This window comes from Brienomyrus brachyistius, chromosome 3, assembly GCF_023856365.1.
Source record: "Brienomyrus brachyistius isolate T26 chromosome 3, BBRACH_0.4, whole genome shotgun sequence".
In the NCBI taxonomy this organism is placed as follows: Eukaryota; Metazoa; Chordata; class Actinopteri; order Osteoglossiformes; family Mormyridae; genus Brienomyrus; species Brienomyrus brachyistius.
The window spans coordinates 20,622,179-20,643,606 of record NC_064535.1 but is presented as its reverse complement, the minus strand read 5'-3'; the positions used below and the strand labels follow the sequence as shown (position 1 = coordinate 20,643,606).

Genomic DNA, 21,428 nt, shown 5'->3' with positions numbered 1-21,428 from the left:
CATTTAGATGTTTACAGCAAGAAAACCAAACTATACATAATTTAAAGATTTTTTTTGTTAATGCTGTTAATATTACTTCAGGAGGTTGAGTTAGAATTATATTTACAGTCCCTTTAACCTGAAGTTAACAGAAAATACGTATTAATCAGCTGGCACCTCTTAATAGAAGAATATTATGCAAAAGTGTCCAAATATTACAATCTAAATTTTGCTGTACTGTTTTAAATGTTTTTGTTTTATTTAGTTTTACTGAACATTTATATTTTTTAGGTTTATTGGTGTTACAAAGGATCTCTTGGTTATGTTCAAATTATTTTTATTTGAAGTTTTAATCAATGTTTTTACCTTTGTCGAGTAGCCATTCGTCAACTACTCGACCAAGTCGATATGGGATTCGCTGTCTAGCAATCGCCAGGCGTTCGTTATCAATGTTGCCTTTAAAGTTTAAAGAGACATTTCATTGGTTAAAATCTGTAAGGTCAAAGGTTAAAGGTTAATACTTAAAGCTTGAGCTATACAACTGGCACAAGAGGTTTTTTTGTAAATTTTGGAAGTTTAAAAACAAAGCTACCTACAACATTTCATCGATCCAACTTTTCACTCAAATCATTTAAGTTTTATTTTAAGCAAACAAATTATTCCTATATTAATTGAGAATTAGCACGCTGCATTTTCATCTAGGTTAATAAAGTTAAGTTATATACCAACCCAAGCCACAAATTTAAACATATCCATATCCAGAGCTTTACAAAATAAATCACTGAATTTTTTCTTTCTTTTTTTGGCAATTTTTTAGCTAGTTAAACTTCTCAAAACACCTTTTTTGAAAGTTATTGTTTGTAAAATACATTCAGCCTGTTGCACTCAGTTAGACATTTAGATCAGAGCACAAAATGCATTCAGATCAGGCTTGTACACCTTCATTAAGAAAGGGCACTAATTAGCATTAGCAGGCAGCAGTATCGTAACAGCAAATTCAGCAGCCGAAGGTCCTTAGAAACATTCAGATTGAGAGAGTAAACAAATAGTTAGGCAGCCAAAATAGGACAAAAATAAAGAATCAGCCTGAATAGCTAGCCTGGGAGGAATTCATAAGGCTTTGACAAAAGCTTCAGACAAAGAACCATGCAAGCATACTGGGCCTAACATCCTGCAAGTCTGCGATCATGGAGAAGTCTCAGTTTATGCCACATGCCCGTGCGGAACACCGGGATCTATAATTGAGTTAATTAACAATATCCCACTAGCAATCTCCCCACATGTTACACGAATTCACCTCTGCACCCCATGGATTTTAATTCTTGTAAATATGCACAGCAGTTTCATAACAGCCTCTAAATAATTACAACTTATACCTCGCTGAGTGAAACACAAGGCGGAACACGAAAAGGCCTTTTCAGTTTAATTATACTGTAGCTCTCCCTAGCGTGTAAGAAACTTGCCGGGTGTCAGGCGCATGAAACTATGATTTCTCCGGTCTGGGGCAGGTCTGAGCATAATTCCGGTGAGCTGGAAAATGCATTTGAGTGCATTACCACATAAATTTAGATGGATAAGCAGGCGTAAAATATACATTATAAATATCCACATGCATCAGCAAAGCACACCATGATCCTGTACGAGATAAAGGGCTGGAGAACGGCGGGATGGGTAGTTGGATGGATAAGTAAACAAACAAGACAACCGAGGTAGCCAAATGGGGGACTGGGGGATTCTATTGGAGCACAGGTAGGTGAGATGTTGACAGCACGTGCGTGCTGATGAAGGGAGGGGGTCACTGCGTCTGGATGCATAACCAGATTCCCCAAGCGGCAGCGGTATGACATTGTCTCCCCTAGATTGAATCCCAGGATGCCTCATTCTTCCAGGAGATTGACAGTGTTGTCCCTTCCAGCCGCAGTAATTCTGTATGAGGAGCTAAGGTCCAGGCGGGTAACAGTAATTTAGCGGGAGTCAAGGAGGGTTACCGGGGAGAGGACAGTGTGGCAATCATGCCCAAATCCTGACCGGTTGAAATGGGGGGTGGGGGGTGCAGCTGAAGATTCTTCTAATCATTTCTTTGTGTCTTGGGGGTCAGACACTGTGCTATGGCAGAAGACAGGCCACCTCATATTCTCGCTACTAGACGTGGCTTTCTCCGCGGTTCAAGGGGCATAATTCCGTTCCGTTCGGTGAAATGAAAAGGGTCGGCCGAGCCGAGCGGACAGGTGGGCGACTTTGAACTCGACAGAGACCAGATACGACAGCAAGCGCAGAAGAGACAGCTTGAGTTGGGATTCTGAGAGCATCTCCCAGCGTCCAAGATGTCTCAGGGGCTACCCGACACACCACCGGGTCTTTCATTGAATGGGGTCTTCTTAACGTGTCCCAGGATGGAGAGTCATGTTGCAGTGGCAAAAGGAGGGGGTGAACTCTGAGGGGTTGAGGGCAACTCAAAGCAGACAGGTAGTCTGTTGATGGGGAATGCATATTTATTGTCATGTTCATTTTTAGAGATCGCTATGCATCTCCTACACACTTACGACCACTGGGACAGACAAACACACAGAGGCACAAAGTAACATGCATTGATCAGCTATTGGAGTCTGTGAACCCAATGTACCGGTACTCAACACAATGGCCTGCCCCCCCTTGACCTGTGCGAAGATGGAACCCAGCGTATGGTTTGTAGTGCTCAGTAAGTCAGCCTGATCTCAGCCCTCAGTCCCCGAGCTCATGTCGTTTGCTCTGCATGACACCAGAGGGAGACAGGCCGGGTCTGCTGTGAGTTCTCTTATCTCCTGTCCCAGATGCCGGGGGGGTGCGGATGCGTCCCACTCAGCCCGTCTTACCCTGCGTGCTGTTTGTTTTCTGCTAATAAAGTGGTCCGATAAGGTAGCGTTTTTATCTCTCTACAAGCTAACGCGGCGCGCTCGGCACTCGGGGGATGGATCCGCACGGTGCACGGTGATTTAGAGGGCAGGAATGGAGAGGAGGGCAACTGCCTGGTCTACAGGCGATAACGATGAGAAAAGAACCACTGTGGCGATCAGCCTTTATGCACGCACGCGGTGCCTCTCCATTGGTAGATTGTAACAGAAACATGTTCACTGCCTTAAGGAGATTCTTAAACAAAGGAGCAAATGACTCTGGCGTCGTCGAGGGTGCAGGAAGTCAGATGCCTGTATTTTGCTGGACTCTGCGGCTTTGTGGCAACCTGAGTCCTATGGCGCCCCCTGGCCTCAACCCAGGGCTTTTCAGCAGTTCATGCATTGGGGGTGGGTCGGGGTCTGCTTCGCTTTTGTTGCTGTGCCTGTTTTATTAGCTACATTATAAGGCCACAAGACAAATGGGGACGTCACATTGGCCTCGGTGTCCATCTTACGCTGGGGACAGTGATAATTGGGCTAAGGACATCTAATGGTCCTTAAGCATGTGATTTGTGACTTTCTAATGAGATTACAAGGTAGGAGGGGCGGTGGGCCATGGTTTTGCTGTAATTGTTTTGGACAACCGATCCAAAGAACCAATCCCTCTCTCTACTAATCCCCTTACCTCTGCGTTTTCCTCATCAGTGCTGTGATTATCGGGACGTCATCGGCATTATGCCAAGAGGGGCACATCATTAGGATGAAATGTTGATACTGGTCTGTGAAGTCATGGGGATACTGGGTGGTGGTTTCAGAGAAGGAGGCATTATGGGACTTTTCCTAAGTGATTTTGTTTACCAACGAGAACCAAGGTCCAAGAAAAACAAAGGGCAGATGGGGCTCCATCCTCACCATGGCAACTACCCTCGTGGAGAGATGGGGCAGGTGTGTGGGGACAGTGGATGGATCATGAGGAACTATGAACATCTTCACAGATGCAAATAACAAATATGGTTGCTATTTACTATTGACTAATGGGCCATAATCCTGTATCTGCCAAAGCCAGTTTTTCTCCCCCCTTTCTCCACACTAATCCCTCACTAATGTATTTTGCGCGCATGCTATGACTATTAATTTGTGGATCCCACCCCCCCAGTCACATCTCATCTTGTTCAGCTGACTTATCGCACAGACGCTCTGCATAGCCCAGCCACTGGCTGGGTTCACATGCCGTGTGAGGATGAGGAGGACATCGGGAGACGCAGAGCACAGTGACGGATAAGCAGATCCCTCGGCTGAATGCAAAGCCACCACTGGTGGTTCCATACGTTAGCATTTCTAATGAACAACAATAACAATAATAATTATTAATTATTTCACAGAGAAACATAAAAATCAGTATTTGTAAGTTATAAAATGTGATATATGATATAGAAATATGTAATTACTTGACAGGAACCAAGCTGTTCTTATCTCTCTCCCTCCCGTCCTCCTGTTTAAAATTTAAATTCATTTGAGTTTATCAGCTCTTTGCCGAGAAGCCAATCAGGTTCTGATTAGTGCAAAGTAGTTGCGACTAATTCATCCTTTTCCCCTTCATTTTAAACTTTGAACAAGTTTTATATATTTTTTCTTTGTTTTAGTCATTTTAGCTAAAGTATTTTTAATTCAGAAAAGAACAAAATTCCCTGAAGTGGGGTCTCCTGGTCCCCGCTGAGGAACCCTGGAAGGGAGATTGGGGCAACCCTGCCAAATGCACCTCACTTTCAGAAATCCATCCTTATGTAGCCCAGCTTCAAAGAACACAAGCAAATTACACTAAAAACCAGTGCAACACAGGTCGTTACTGTAAGTGCAACACGTTACACCTGCAACAATAAACCGTGCCTAATGTGTATATCTGCCTGTTAATGGATGTTTCCTCCCTGTCACTGCAAACAGCTACAGTTTCAGTGTAAATCAGGCCTCGCCGTCAGGCTTTCTTAATTTGTTTTCATTACTATAATGCAGACATAATTATCTCATTTATTTATGCATTATATATGTAATAGGGGTTTGGCTACATTCAGGACAATAGACATTTTGTAACGGAGGATTTATGCGTTTTAAATTAACCTAAATAAATGGGGCCACCTGCAATACTTGAGTCAATATATGACAACGTTCTTAAGAGAAAGTCAAATTTTTGTTTTTTTTTCTATTTTGCTTTTCAATTTGATCTTGCATTGAGACTGCAAGTAAAAGTCTATAACTAGTGAGTAATAAAACTAGTAATTGTAGTGGGAAATTATAATTACTCCAACTTGTGAAATGACAACCTAAGGCTGGGAATTCAACACTAACCAACCTTTTACTAAATGGATCCTCCACCATCTGGAGATTTTCAATGGAGAAGAAAAAAAAAACATATCTGTCCGAGTTTAATACTGTCGTTTATATGCATGAATATATTTCAAATGATTTTTTGCAAACTGATTCCATGTCAGATCAGACAGACTGCCAAAATAGCAGGGTATGTCAGAGGCATGGATAATGAATTGTCAAAAACGTACACGGTGCCTAAATAAGTTTAAATATGTTTAGGACAGCAGAATGCTAGATCTTAAGGACAAGAAAATTGGCAAATTAAAAAATAATAATTACCCAAACATTATGTGGAAATTTCTTCAGCTTAAACAAGATTGAAACTATATTCGGCCTCTCCTCAAAAATAACTGCTCTCTCATGTGTAATGTCTGTGAGCACCAGCCAGCCCATAATACTGGTCCTGGGAGACGCGTCTCTTATTCTTTGGTGAAACACCGTCAGATCACTGCAGCTCCATCTGCTGTGGACCTACCAATTTGGCTCTGCTATCTGTGAATCCTGCCTACGGTAAAGGATAAGAGGAGACGAGGACAGAAGAGACGGAGCTGAGGTGTAATGAGGCAAACGTGCGTATGTGCGGGCAGGCGGGCGGGGAGGGCACGCGAATGTGCTTAAGCGGCCGACCCCCATGGTAAGCTCCTCCGAGTACCACACTGGCCAGAAACAATTCCCAAGAAAAACCATTAAATCTGACTGTCTGGAATTCCATTTTTCCCTGATTCTATCAAAAGTAATGGCCCAAAAGATCACCACGCCACAGTAGGAAACTGTGTGTGATTGCATGCTTGAGGTGAGTTAACGCACGGGGCCAGTCGGTCGTCATTCAAACGCGCTCAAGTCGATTAGTCGTCATGCGCATTGGCTTTGGGGACGAGGGGGGGTGCGGGGGCATACTGAGAAATGTCCAAAGCTCTGATAGACGGACATAGTTACACAGTGCTGCGATGTGGTGATCAACACATCTGGTAACAGAATACTGCGCTTCCTGGAAATAAACCCTTCATATAGATTATGTCTCCTTCACTTGGACGAATGGACAGATAAATTATCACCGCGTATAATTAAATTATTAAAAAAAAAAACAAGAAATTAGGAAATCCCACGATTGATAAGCTGTTGTCAAAGCCTTTTTAGCAGTTCAAATGTTAGCTAATTCAATAAGTCGCTTTCTGATACTTGGAACCTATTCAAACTGACAGTCATCATTTCTGCTGATATACTGCCTGTCTTTTTTTAAAAGACCATCATTTTTTAATAAGGAAAAAAAGCACATAATAGTATATAACAGCAAAACACTTTCAACACATGTTTTATATAATGTCTTTCCAAATAGTGCAACATTCGTCAGGCCTCCCTGTGGCAGCTCGCCTGCGTATTTTCACTAAGCACCGTCCAAATTTCATAAATGCTACAAAATGGGAATAAAGTGTCTTTTCTTACCTGTGGGATACCGCTCAATGACAGGTAGGTCATCCACCTGCAGCGTGGCGTTACCGCCACTCCGCGTAAACCGTACTACGTGGTACTTCCCGTCATTTACAAACTTTGTCGTCTCTTCGATGTAAATGTCGTCTGTCCCAACATTGAATACTACACCAATGTTTCCCTTCTCCTGTGGAAACAAGAAAAAACAAAAATATATACTTTTTAGAATGGCAAGAAATTCTAAAGCAGACATGGGCCCAGATACAAAAGCCTAATTTGGAGAAAGAAGATGCTGATGACGATGATGTTGAAAATACACATTTATGCCCAATGGGCAATATAACTGGGTGAAAAGTAAAACAAAAAAGACCCTTTTATTCCCATAGCACCTGCACAATAGACCGCCGGTAACTTCTTTCCTTGGTTCCCAAATTCGTGTGATACTGTATAATTTCATCAAATTCTACCACTGCTTAAAAACTTTTGATCCACAATTTTGAACAAACAGTAAGTTTCGCCATCTGCTTTAGTCGGAGTTGGCGGGAAGACATGCTTGACAGAAAGCTATTATGAGAAGGTCAGGCCTTGAATTAAATAGCTAGACTTATTATAAGAATTGTGCATGGTAAAATCTACAGGAAACCTTTTATTTAGCGGATGTCTCCTTAATTCAGTCCTGTGGTCCTAGCTGAACTGAAAGCATGCTCTCTGTAAAGACTGGATATTATTTAACTTCCATTAGTCAGGAAGACGGTCATAGCTCTGCAACAGCATGTAAGGCTATCCTGGGTCACACAACAACACTGATTCATTTGGGTCTGGAAGATCGTGAACCAAAATCGGAGGCCTGGGGAAGCTGACGCCTCATGAGCAGGCCGTGGCCGGTGGGGGATTCTGTGACACGCACACGGCGATGGCCTTATCACAGACCGCGTTCTGTTAGCTGAACTAGCCTAACTGCGGCAGTGCAAACATGAACCTTTTTTCAGGATGCAGCTCACTGACAGTTAAGACTCGGTCGGGGCCAAACGGCTTCCGGTACGGTAACAAAATTAAACAAAAGGCTGGCTGCACAGTAATTTAATTACCGACGTATTGGGATGCTGACCTGAAGTAACATTAAACTGACTGATTTTCTGAGTATACACTGTTAATGGAGCCTTTAATTTCACTGGAAAAAAAACAGCTTTTATATATTAATTACATTGCAGCAAGAAGCTATGGTACTCATTATCCGGCTAATGACACGCAAACCTTTGGTCAGCTCTCATCTTTTTCAGTTTAAACGTTTCTGTCACTCGCCAGCCTCTTTGTAGACCCCACGTCCAGAGAGGTGCCCACTACGCCCACACGGCCCACACAGGGACTCCCAGCCGCTAAACAGGATGCCTTTAGCATTAGCGTCAGGCCCCTTTACTAGCTTATTACCTCAGTGCATGCTGTAAATGTCCCATGGCCTCACCATCATACAGTAGCTTCTCCCCACCTCAGCACTCTTCATTTTAGAAGCAAGGGCCTGAGCTTTAGCTGGCCGGGGGAGGAAGGCGATGCAGGCGCCCTGGGGCCTTTTCACAAATTTAGGTTTAGGAGAAAACCCAAAATATGGATGCAGGGGTGAACAGGGGTACAATCCTGAGGCTTTGGCTTTTGTGGGTCAGAGATGGTTGTCTGGGAACTGGAAAAGGGTGGTGGGCGCGTTCAGCAGCATAGGAGAAAAGAGCCCAGTTGTACATGGATACAGAGAGAAAATGCTACAGTACAACGTGGAAGTTAGTCACAGAACTACATACAAAGCATCACGGGGAAAAACAATTCCTGGCAAAACAGAAGTGTGTTTCCAGTCAGTTCATATTAGTTGTATTTGACTTCAGCATATACTTAATGCTGGAGCATGAATACAAAGCCAACTCTTCTTCCGGGTCAAAGAGATTTGTTTAAATTTCAGGTTTCTCTGGCACTAATGAAAGCTCACTGACACCAAGACAGTCAACTAAAGAAAAAAACTTCCATACGGCTTCAGAGATAATTTCACCCCCCACCCCCAAATAATCAGTTTTCCTTTAAGCTTTATCTTCGGTGCCGCCGTACAAGTCTGAGGCCTCTTTACCGTGCACGACAAACACATTCGTGCAGTAATGAGAGTGGATTACACGACTTAGGTGCCTGAACCCATTATAAATTATCCAGTCGAGTTGAGCAGCGCGGCACAAATCCTCGGCAAACAGCGATAAAGGGAACATCTGGCTGGAAGCTCAGCCCGGTGGCAGCAGCAGAGCGGTGTCATTATCCAGTCAGTACCGCTTGGACCTGGCCAGTAGGGGGCGCTTCCAGAACGTTTGTCTAAGCCAGATGCTGCGTGAGATTAATTACATGTAGAAAAAAAGCAAAGAAATGTGAAGAGGCTCAGAGAAGGATCAATCAGCCATAAATCAATGGATAAAGTTTAATCAGGGTCCTCACAGGAAGAGGAGGAGCCTAAAGAGGCGGAAGTGGAAAGCGGGTTGGTTTGTACTGGGCATAAAATGAAGTCCACCGGTAGGTTAGACAAACCAACATAAGCATGTGAGGAACCGTATTAGCTGTGAGCCATCCTCTCCTCCTCCTCCTCTTCACCTCCACGGACACAAAGGTTATCTAGAAACAAGACAGGGAAGCCCGGCTCCTCTTATAGGGGCACAAATTCTGAGGAGCGAAAGACCAGCCTCCATGCCAGAGAACGAGCAATGCGAGAGTCCCCCCCCCCATCACCCGTTTCATCAACGTCAAAGAACAGCTCTTGTTTGTCACATGAAAGAAACAACTGATTACCAAACCGGCAGGAACAGTCACCCATTCATAGTGGTCGTACTGTGTGTAAGCATCTCAGTGTATTTTCACATGTGCACAGAGAGCGAGGGAGAGAGTGACAGATATACGATACAGAGGGAATATTTTATATCCTTACACCTGCACTCCTGGTTCTGAAGTGAATACTCTGGAAGAAAATACAGCTGTTGATGTGGAAACCACTTTGTCCTCTCAAGGATCCTTAAACTAGAGGTGGGGCACCTACTTTCAAGGACTGTCAAACGCATAAAGAAACCTACTCATTTATATTTTTATAGGCCCATTACTTGAAGCACAAAAAGAAAAAAAAACAGATTTAGTGGCAGAAAAACCAATTAAAGTGTCGTTTTAATAGCTTCCTTCAATGGAGTTTTTAACACTCCCCTAAGTCTCCTTAATAAATTCAATGCATTTACTGGCAAAGTACCTATTCAATTTCCGCATTAAAGAATAGGGGTGAATAAACAGGGTCGGCCGTTGGTTTGAAGACAGGTCCGCCAAAGAAAAGAGAAAGCAGAGTCGTCGGGGGCTCTGACCTGAGGGAGAACACCAAAATGGCGGCAGGCAAGGCTGGGCAGTTCCTGTGCGCAAACACGGCGGGGCTCCTCAGCCAGTGGAACTTTCTGGAAATGGCCCTGCAACGCTACACCCGTGCTGCCCCATTTGCCGCAATGTCACAAAAGTTGTTTTAAAAACAGAAGGAAGTTGGTGCCATATGGGTTTCCATAATGACCCCCCCCACCATTAGCAAGCTTTTCTCATAGTTGTGGAAGTCAGCAAAGAAAGAGTGAGGGCAGAAAGATGCAGGATCAAGGTGAAGGACAACACCTGCCCCCCCACCCCCAGAAGGTCTCCCCTGGCTTATCTGATGCACTATACTGATAATGAATAACACTCTGCCACTAAGCAAAATATCCTGATTAATAGTCATTGAGCCATAATTGAATTCAATTAACTGCTTATGTTCACTGGAGCTTCGGCTTTCCATACCCTTCTAGCTGCACATTGTGCGTGTGTGAGGATATTGAAAAGATCCATCACTCCTCAGTATGCAGCTATCTGTCTTTTACTCTAGTCAGCCCTATACTATGACTACATACCATTAGCGTACCTGTTGTTAACAGGACAGACACTGGTGTTTTTCCTGACGCTAGAGGGCACAGTGAAGCAGCCACCATGCCTACTGGCACTGTACACCACTGCTGTGCATTGAAGTGGGTTTAAACAGCTAAAAGCTCTGAAATGGCTCACAGTGGACACCAGTGAGGCTCCATCGTCAAGTGATTTTTGTGGAAGGGCATGAGAAGCCAAATAAAACACACCTAGGAGAAGATTAATCATGAGCTGAATTGGAAATTGAATTTACTCTGCGCCGCAGCCTGCGGTGTAGCAGATGCAATCAGAGCATGGTGGATATTTGTGACCAATGATTCAGTGAAGTTGAGAACACACCAGACAGGCTTGAACCCCCCCCCCCCCCCCTCCCACAACCACCCGCAGCTGAGGGAGGGGGGGGTGTTCAAATATGAGTGTGGATTTTTTTAACAGACGCTCATTAGGAAGTTACATTCCTCAAATGAAGACAAATGTGCCATTTGTGTTTCATTAGACAGTCTTTGTATTTTAAACAGTGCAGTCAGACATTTTTTATTATAATAAGCGCGTAACGCCCTGACCGCGATCTGGGTCCCGACACCTCAATCAGTCGGCTATTGCAGAAACTGGGCCCCAGCAGCTGTGCAAAGAGGCCCAGTGACTGATGTACCCCTGCCGAACCCCCCATGGCCCCCCCACAAGTACACCACAGCTGTTTACGCACTGAACGTGCTGACAGTTCGTGCCACTGTCAGACTTCATCCTCCCAGCTACAGGAATCCACAGTGAGCGCCCCCCCCCCCCCCCCCTGCCCAGCCCCCACTGCCATCTCCCGATGATGCTAAAACTTCACACTTCTCCCCTCATTTCGCACCTGTGCAGGTGAGAGCTGCGGCCCCACCCTCTCAGACCGGGACACTGAATTTTCTTATCCCCACCTACTGTACCAGACAGCATCTGAGGGCTGGTTCATGCTAACTACGGATGCAGACGCACCACAGTGGGCACCGTAGAGTCGGACCACCCGTGTTCCTGGGTGTCGACACCTGGGGTAGCGCTGTACAGCTAAGCTGCTCTCGTGTGACATTTATGAGGTGTGTTATGGATGCTATGAGTATAATCAAACATTTTACTAAAACTAACAATGCATTATGTTCTTACAGTACACAAAGACATAGGTATATGGTGTTGCTGATACACACAAGTGTTTTATTGTAATTTGCAGCCATCTGGGAGTCTTTACAATCCAATAGCGAGGAATGTACATGCTGTCACACACTTATCAGTTTCCTTCAATCTGCTATATCGACCATATTTATGGTCAAAAAAGGTGTTTATATACGTACAATCTTTGGTCCAGTCTCCTTTCTGACTTCATGCTACCTGCTAATATTCCCGTAGCCAAAGCACAATATCAGCACATTTGCGTCACCAAATGGACCATCAACATTGTTTCATTTGTTGAGTGGTACATGTAAGTGCCGCCCAGCATAGTCTCTGTGCCGGACCTCTTTAATGAAAATTACGTCACAACAGCCAGAGTACATCAGTTAGTACAAATGTGGGCAGCTCAGTGGGTTAAGGCCCATGATCGGAAGGTCGCAGCTCGGAATCCCAGGGCCGGCAGACTGAAGCCGCTGTCGGGCTCCTGAGCCATAATCCCTGGCTCCTGGGGCGTGGCATACTGACCCTGTGCTGCAACCCCCCAGGCTTGCTCTCACCTGCATATGTGTCAGGGAGTCTCATGGAGCGCAAGATAGGGTAGGAGAAAAGAGAATATCCTGACAGGGATAAATAAGCGGGGGGGGGGTCAGCTCTTGGCTTAACCTGCGATACATCCTCTGCCACCACTGCGGGTGAGTAACAGGTCTTTCTCTCACGAGTATGTCCCAGTCTAATACGAGCATTTCCAAAGGCCTCAGGAGAGGCCGGCTGAATTAAACCTCGCGTAGGACAGCGGGAGGAGGCGGCTTCTGCTGTTTGACCTTATCTTTTAATTACTTCTGACAGTTTTTTTTTTTTTTTTACAACAGACCCTATTAATGAAATTACGAAAGTAATGGAATTACTTAAAAATAAATATATAAATGAGCTCACTGATTTTTTTTTGTTGTTCCATTAATAACTTTTCTCATTCTCTCCCCTGTTCTGATTTTTCCGGCTTTTTCTGTCTCTCTCACACCTGGACCTTAATCGCAAACCTGGGGAGGTGGATCTGAGATGATGAGCCTGAGGGCAGCAGCCACATGTGGCACTTCAGCCAGACCACCGCAGTATGCTGACACGCCACTAGGAGGCACCACACTTTGAGTACTCGGTGGTACAGATGCTGTTGAAGCAGCCTTCATGCAGCCTCGGTACAAGCAGAGCGCCAGCTGTTGCCTTATAAGGTCTTGACGGTGCTAGTTCTCCAAAGGCCTTTCTGAACGCCGTCCCTGTTGGCTATGGGGAGCGACAGACGAGTGCCCTCTCCCCATTTCTCGGCATATGCCCTTCCCCCTGGCATCTTGGAATGGCTGGGGTCGTACTAGCGTATCATGGGGCGTCAACAGCAAAATTAGCATTCTTGTTCTCGTGTGTTTATTTTTTGGCAATGAGTATAATTTAACTGTGTTTTCATCAAACGCCCACTCAGAAGTGTATAGTCAATAGGGAGAGGAGATTCTGTTCTATTAGAGGACAGGAAAAGAAGCGGGGGAGCTCATCTGCCTCTCCATACCTGCCTCTGAGGGTCATGGAGCTCAGTTAGTGACAGTTGCACCTGCTCTCCTGAATCTGACCAGAAAGCGTTTCCACTGGTAGCTGAGCTTTGACTTCAGAGCACCATCAAATACCCCAGTTAGTAAGTCAACAAACCAGCTGCCAGTGTTGGAGGGTGGCAGAAGGTATGGGGCAGAAATAAACATGGCAGGGTGGGAAAGAAGCCTGACCCAAGTTTGCCAGATTTACCAGGCGAGAGAGTATGGACACACGTGTGGGCCTGTGCTTCTCACAGTGTCTGTGTGTGAGGTGTCTGTGTCCCTGTCTCTGTGTGTCCCTCTCAGTGTCTGTGTGTGAGGTGTCTGTATCCCTGTCAGTGTCTGTGTGTGAGGTGTCTGTGTCCCTGTCAGTGTCTGTGTGTGAGGTGTCTGTATCCCTGTCAGTGTCTGTGTGTGAGGTGTCTGTGTCCCAGTCAGTGTCTGTGTGTGAGGTGTCTGTATCCCTGTCAGTGTCTGTGTGTGAGGTGTCTGTATCCCTGTCAGTGTCTGTGTGTGAGGTGTCTGTGTCCCTGGCTTTGTGTCCCCCTGTCAGTGTCTGTGTGTGAGGTGTCTGTGTCCCTGTCAGTGTCTGTGTGTGAGGTGTCTGTGTCCCTGTCTTTGTGTCCCCCCGTCAGTGTCTGTGTGTGAGGTGTCTGTGTCCCTGTCTTTGTGTCCCCCTGTCAGTGTCTGTGTGTAAAGTGTCTGTGTCCCTGTCTTTGTGTCCCCCTGTCAGTGTCTGTGTGAAGTGTCTGTGTCCCTGTCTTTGTGTCCCCCCGTCAGTGTCTGTGTGTGAGGTGTCTGTGTCCCTGTCTTTGTGTCCCCCTGTCAGTGTCTGTGTGTGAGGTGTCTGTATCCCTGTCAGTGTCTGTGTGTGAGGTGTCTGTATCCCTGTCAGTGTCTGTGTGTGAGGTGTCTGTGTCCCTGGCTTTGTGTCCCCCTGTCAGTGTCTGTGTGTGAGGTGTCTGTGTCCCTGTCAGTGTCTGTGTGTGAGGTGTCTGTGTCCCTGTCAGTGTCTGTGTGTGAGGTGTCTGTATCCCTGTCAGTGTCTGTGTGTGAGGTGTCTGTGTCCCAGTCAGTGTCTGTGTGTGAGGTGTCTGTATCCCTGTCAGTGTCTGTGTGTGAGGTGTCTGTATCCCTGTCAGTGTCTGTGTGTGAGGTGTCTGTGTCCCTGGCTTTGTGTCCCCCTGTCAGTGTCTGTGTGTGAAGTGTCTGTGTCCCTGTCTTTGTGTTCCCCTGTCAGTGTCTGTGTGTGAGGTGTCTGTGTCCCTCTCTTTGTGTCCCCCTGTCAGTGTCTGTGTGTGAGGTGTCTGTGTCCCTGTCTCTCTGTCTCCCTATCTGTGTCTTTGTGTGAGGTGTGTGTGTGTCCCTGTCAGTGTTTGTGTGAGGTGTCTGTGTCTCTCTGTATCATCTTCCCTCAGCCCCAAAGTCAGATGGCAGAGATGTGGGAGGTCAGACATTTGAATATAGAGTCAAATTGCTTGATATCTGGGACTCAGAGCTTGGGGGAGGGGAGGGAGTGGACAGGGGTGACTAGCGTGGTCACATGGGGTGAGTCTATTAGCACATCGAGCTGGAAAGGTCAGCGTTGGTAAAGTGGGTGGGCGTTGCACCTGGAAGCGGATCTGGGGCTCCGAGTTGCGTCTTCAGTTAATCGGAGCATTGCAGACAAATTCCTGGAGTTTTGGAGCGTTCCAGAATCCGAAGAGGGTTTGAAGCAGAATGCACCCAGTGAACGCTTTTTGAGAAATAGACTGTGTAAGATAGAGTGTTAATAAATAGTTCACCTCAAGAATATGCTAAATGAGGAAGAAGCTGATCTTAGAATCTTCAATGTGGACGTCTGTGTCATTAAGATGAAGAATTTCATGCTGGGAATGTTAGGAGCAGAGGGACACATTTCATCTTAATGTGGCTGGGGAATCTTCAGGGAAATGCGTTAGTGTCGCATTACCCGTCCAGCGATCGCATTTCCTTTTCATCGCAACCTGTCGGGACAAGTCGTCGGGCGCAGATGTGATTGCAATGTGTAAATTCTTCCCCTGAAAAGAAATTTTAAAGGGGGGAAGATAAAAATCCATTTGCAGGCGTTGCGGGGTGCGTGGATGCCGTCAGGATGGGGAAGGCATACTGGTCTCTGTCTCCGCCAGGGATCGGCGGCATCCATGCCGGCTCGGGTGATAATGAATGTGCTGATACCGGCCTGCGCGCTTTGCAACACAGCCCCCCTTGTCCGAACGTCATTGATCTCCATCCCGATTCTTGGGAACAGCAGCTCCAAATACCCCCCACTTGGGGCTTTGCTGACCTTTCAGCTACCCCCCCCCCCACCCCCGCCTCCCCGATTCACTTTCTTTTCCTCTTAAAGGTCAACCTCGAATGTGCAGAGAAACCAAAAATGTGGTTCCCTGTACTGGGCACAGCACACATTTCACACTTCCTGGTATCCTGGTAACAGCACCTTTCCCCAAGTCACCTGCATTTCCAACGTCCACAGTTCCTGTCACAGTCATATCCACGGCACAGATCTGTCATGCCATTTTGTCAGCCGCTGACCACATCAGGCCGGTTTGCACTGTTTTTTGTATTGTTCTGTATTGTCCTGTACTGTCTTGTATCATTTTGCACCACCTATGTTGTTGAACAATGTCTCTCTTGTTTTGCACTGCCCTGTTGAGTCTTTCGCAGCATAGTGTGGCGGAGTGAGAAGCATTCTGATGCTCCTGCAGCTCATGGCCAATAAAGATCTTGGGCTCATCCTGGCATGATTTGGATCTCACATGAAGCAGTGCTCACATACGGGGTTAATAAATCCGGTGAAAACAGGGGCTGGGTTTTAGTAACAATGCAGCTGTCACTCCGCATTGATCTCTCCCTGGATGGCAGTGGAAACACGTGCAAACGCAACGAAAGACACCAGCGTGGAAGGAGAGGCTGTGAGAGCTGGGGAAGTTGCCCGGGAGGGGGGGGGGGGGGGGGGTGAATTGTGGCGCTACTTGATGGACACTTGACCCCCCTGCCAGGCCTGGGGCCCTTGAATCATCGCCGTGCTGCCCCACCCCTGGTGGCGAGCTCTCCACTGGCTCTTACGGCACCATGCCGGACTGACATCTGGACAAGAGGGTGGCTCAAGAGAGAGTCGTCAGAAGAGAGGCTTGTGAAGTCTGAAATTCATACAGCCGGGGGCGTGGGGGGCACTGTCTGTTAATGTGCTGCAATTCATTCACCGGGAAAATATCACTTGATGAAGTGAAAAAATCGCACATCTGAGGTTTCACTAACGGACGGAAGAAGAGCCTGAGGTAAACCGAAACCCTACCGTCACTTATTACATACGTATTTTTTAATTCTGGAGGACGAGTCCCCACTCCGTTGTACATTTATAAAAATGTGTCAAATTAATAAATTGATGCTCTTTTGAAATGCAAAGCGTGCCTTTACTGGCAGCTGCAGGTTCCCGGTGGTGACTGGAATACTGATCCGCTCTTTTTCTGCTGGGGGGCTTTGGAATGGCTTAATAAAAATGGACGACCACCCAGTGAATCCAGAGCAGCTCTTAAGAGCGGCTGACAGAATCGAGTGCTGGGGGGTATGATGTTCTTCACGTTATTCACAAAAAAAAAGCATTTGTGATGTACGGGGGGATGTTTACCTCCTCCCACATTATACACCCCCCCCCTCCCCGGACTTTACTTCTAATGATCCAAATTCAAACCTAATGCAAAGGGGGTATCATTAGGAGTCAGTGGTCGCACCGTGTAGGGCTCTGATTCTCCGGGGCTTCCTCATTCTGCCCACAATTAGGCAGTCTGCCAGGGAACAGCCGTCATTACCGCTCAGAATTAATGCTGCAGACCATCGTCCCTAAGTCGGTGGGGGGGGGGGGGGGGTAGGGGGGGGGAGGCTGAGGGGCCGAGAACCAGACACAGAGAGGAAGCATTTCTGGGTTTCTGCAGATAGACTGCAGGGTTTGAGGCAGAGGAAAAAAAAAAAAAAAGATTAACATTCAAAATTCAGAATGCGGTTAATGAAAAAATGACCTATGTAATAAGTGTAATGGAGCTACTGAAGGCTGGTGATGCTGATAATGCCGGAAATTATAGGTAACATTTACTCAAAAATCCTGGAAACCAAACGCCCGACAGTTTAGCGAGGGAGGCGAGACGACACCAGGTATGTATGAGGACCTGGACGCAGATGCAGAGAGTGAAAGCGTGCTGGTCTCGGCGAGATCACGCAGAAACGTCCCGGTCGAAGGTGGGCACTCAGGACGGCTGCAGGGCCTGTCTCAGCACACACCTGCCTCTCCTTTTCAGCTGCAGCCTCTCGCTGCCTCTGTTGCACCGCACAGGAAATCGTTAGTTGACGATGGTGGTGAGCCAGTGGTGTGTGTGGGGGGGGGGGAGGGGGGGGGACTTTTTACAAGAACCCTTGAGTACTTGTTTCTAATACTTTCACTGGACTGGGGAGCTGCCAGTTGATAAAATTACCTCCATCCATCAAACACTTTTCCAATGGAGCAACATGCAATTTGTTAGACTTTTTTTTTTTGTCAACATACAGAAAAATTTCCCTACCATTTTACTGTGTGATAACAGTGAATTTTCTCGTTTTTTAATCACCCCCACCCACGTCCTACCCCTTCCTATCTGTTACAGAAAATGCCAGTCGCGCCCTAGAGCCCTGCTGGGAGGGCAGCCAAGCAAGCGGGAGAGAGATGGGAATCTGGGAGTGGAGACAGGCTTCACTCGCGACTCCTCGGAAAACCACACGGCGCATCACAACCAATTCATGAGACAAAGGAACCACAGTGAAGTCCCTACAGTATGTGCTCCCCCTGACATTGCAGGAGATCTACCAAGAGCTAAATTAAAGTAGAAAACAAAAAAAAAACAAAAATACATGATGTTGGCTCTGATAAGGCCACTGCTGCTTGAGGTGGGGGGAGGCACAGAAGTACCGGATGTCTTGGGGGACGGGGGTCGGATTCTCTCGTTAAACATACAAATATCAGGACAAAGTAGTACTGGCACTAACTGACAAATACACCCTGATTCCCGGCAATAAGCAGTCTATTAGCATTTAGCCAATGTTAAGGAAAACTAATCTGAGCACGCAAATTCAATTTGAAGGCAAGAGGACTTCGGCACCGGAGCGGGGGGGGGGGGTACAGATTGATTGGCAGAGTGATACACGGCAGGAATATTAAATCCAGACTATTCCTCTGAGGAAACGAATAAATGCCCCAAGCCTGTTTAATATGGGAGATTTTTCCCCCCTCAGATTATTTCACCCCTATAAACTGTTGCGTTTAATTACTTCAAGAACAGAACAGCAAATTGCAGTCCAGGGAAATCAGGCCCATGCGGAAGTTGTAAGAGTGCGGGGTCTAGACAAAAAGATATACAACCGACTTGGGGCGCTGATATATCAAGGGTGATAACATTCTGACACCCCGATGAAGACCACAGCCTTTTCCTGCCCCCCGCTCCACCCCATCTATAACCATTAATGCTTAATTCATTGCGGTTAATTGATTATACCAAAGTCACCTGAATCCAGGAATAACATCCATTAGTGCAAAAATAATTTCCTTCAGTCAAAAAAAGCAGTTATATCAGGGGTGGTAGAGTTCTAGCAGGGCTGATGGACGAACCCGCTTCCCAGCCACCCCCAGCCTTAGATCCTCACCTCCACTCTCTTCCATTTGAAAAGTACTTCAAAAAAAGAGAGAAACGGAGGACAATGGGGGTGGGAGTCACGCGGCGCCTGCAAGCAGACCGGAACGAATGCTCTGCATAATTAATGCTCCAAAATAGAATCAGCGTTAGCATGGCTGCGACATGCTAATTGGCCCCGATACCTCGGTGCTTCCGACCGGCCCGTTTGCTCCGGCTTCCTCCTTGCGGCCTCCTACCTCTCTGCTACCTTCCCACAATCCCACACTGTCGTGCAGACGGACACACACACACACACACACACACACAATGCGCAGCACCTGGTCCCCTTCCCCCCCACATAATTCATGCTCCTAAACGGATGACCTAGGCATCTCCACCTCGCGTGATAAATATGCAAATAAACAAGGTCAGAAACGCGCTCGCTCCACACATTTAGTTTGCACGTCCCCCTTCTGCTGCTTCTCAGCCCCCAGCCTTGTGCGGCATGTCAGTTTGATGGCTTACAAGACTATTATTTGATGGCATGATAAATATCGCACCTACCTTGGACTCCTCTGCCTCCCAAGGTTCAGGGGATTGCCCAAATGGATCTGTGGGCCTGCTGACATTAGTGTTGTAATAACTGTGTAGGGGGAGCGGGGGGGGGGGCATTTCTCTCTTATTATGTGGCTCTCAACAAGCTGCTAAAACAGCAGCTGACTTTTGTGGCAGATCTTACATTTTTCTTGTCAGTGGGCAAGTCGGCTAGACGCAGTTGAGACCTCAGGAAACTTTCTTCCCCAGGCAGCGGAGGAGCGGGGAGGAAATGAAAGGAGCCAAAATGAGACCCATCCCCCCTTCCAGAATGCCAGCGGCCCCGGAACCAAGCGATCCGGTTCGCAAATGCTAAGCCTTTCCCCAGACTCCTCCAATAAACAAATCCGTTAACCTCTTAACAGCTAATTAAACACATTACACACAGAACAACGTTCTGTCACATTATCTGTAAAATTCAAACAATTATACGTGCATTTCACACATTATTCTTTTAACTACACCATGGGTATTCACCCTCATCCACCTTCTAATTAACTAACATGCCAGGGTCCTGTGTAAAAGACTACAAACCCCAGCAGCCCTCCATTTCCTCCAAAGCCACTTCATTCAGGTACTCATGTATTCTTTGTTGCATGAGATTTCTATTGTGACCAGTAGCTCATTACAGGTATTGTAAATGCGAAGGAGTGTGTGCGTGAATATGTTTTGTGTGTCCCGGGGGCAGAGTGACATATGTTTTGGCTTCGCTGAGCCATTCGCTCGAGTTCTCTCGGCCCAAGAACCTACATAGGAAGTTTCCTCCTTAGATCGTGATTATAGTCACCTTACAGGGTCGAAAGTGAGTTCTGGGTTGTTTATCAGAGGTGCCCAAACCTCTGTGATATTTCAAAGCTGATTTCTGGATGTTAGTGACAAGTTAATAAATAAAAAACAAAAGCAAACACTCACACATACCCGCACAGAGACCCTGGAGAAGTGGGGGGGAATTGATTTTTCACTGTGAGCTCTGTGTGTGATATACACATTGCGCCGGGCGATAACGGGCCAATTCCAGATGCGTATAAAATACGACCTCGGCCAAGCCACCGGCTTTTAATGATGGAAGGAGCCAAAGGGAACTCAAGCCTCATGAGACCGTTAATCTGGAGGCCTGACCTCCAAGACCGAGAGACTGAGGCAGACAGACTCACAGATGGAGAGGAGAGCCAGGAGAATGGAGGCTGATGAGGGCAGCACTGGATGAACTGGTGGGTGGGAGCCTGCGAGGCAGAGAAGGGAGCTGCCTACCTCTGCCTGTGTAGGGTCACTTCTTCCAAGCAGCCCCACTCGCATGGGAAACAGGTGATTGTGTCACACGTCCTCTACAGCGACACCTTTTCAGGTGGGGGGCTGCTGTTGAGGGAACCAACATCGTGCTCTCACCTGCTGGTTTGCTCTGGAGATGAGTTCACTTGCCTGCCCACCCAGCACATGCTTCTGACCTATACAGCTGAGTAGAGGTGTGATTACCGCTGATTCCTACAGATGGAGCGGGGTCATGGGGGTGGGGGGGGGTCGTCTATGGGGGGGAGGGCTCTTGTGGGCCGTGCACTGCAGTCGGACCGTGTGGAGTCGCGAGACATTCATCAACGGCGTGGTAACTGCCTCCTTCTAGAGCAACTCAGGCAGAAAATGAACATCTGCCACAGCGATGAGCACGAGAGGACAGGGCCCCTCCTCTCCTCCACATCCCGCTACGCTGTGCCCAATTCCCTTTAACAATCACAACCCCCCCCCCCCCCACCCCCCACGGCTGGGCAAGCTATTACAGGCTGCTGCACACAGCGGCACACAAGCACGCAGCCCCCGCAATCCCATCCAGGCAAAACAAAGCGTGTCACATGAAACACACACCATTTATGCTACGGCCAGAT

At 46.9% G+C, this 21,428-nt stretch overlaps 1 protein-coding gene across 1 annotated transcript in view; it reads right to left on the bottom strand.

Moving 5' to 3' along the window:
• nrxn1a (neurexin 1a) overlaps positions 1–21,428 on the bottom strand; it is a 242,686-nt gene that overhangs the window by 38,486 nt on the left and 182,772 nt on the right. Inside the window, 2 exon segments of the mRNA XM_049008491.1 lie at positions 346–435; positions 6,657–6,828. Coding sequence (XP_048864448.1) covers positions 346–435; positions 6,657–6,828 — 262 coding nt within the window.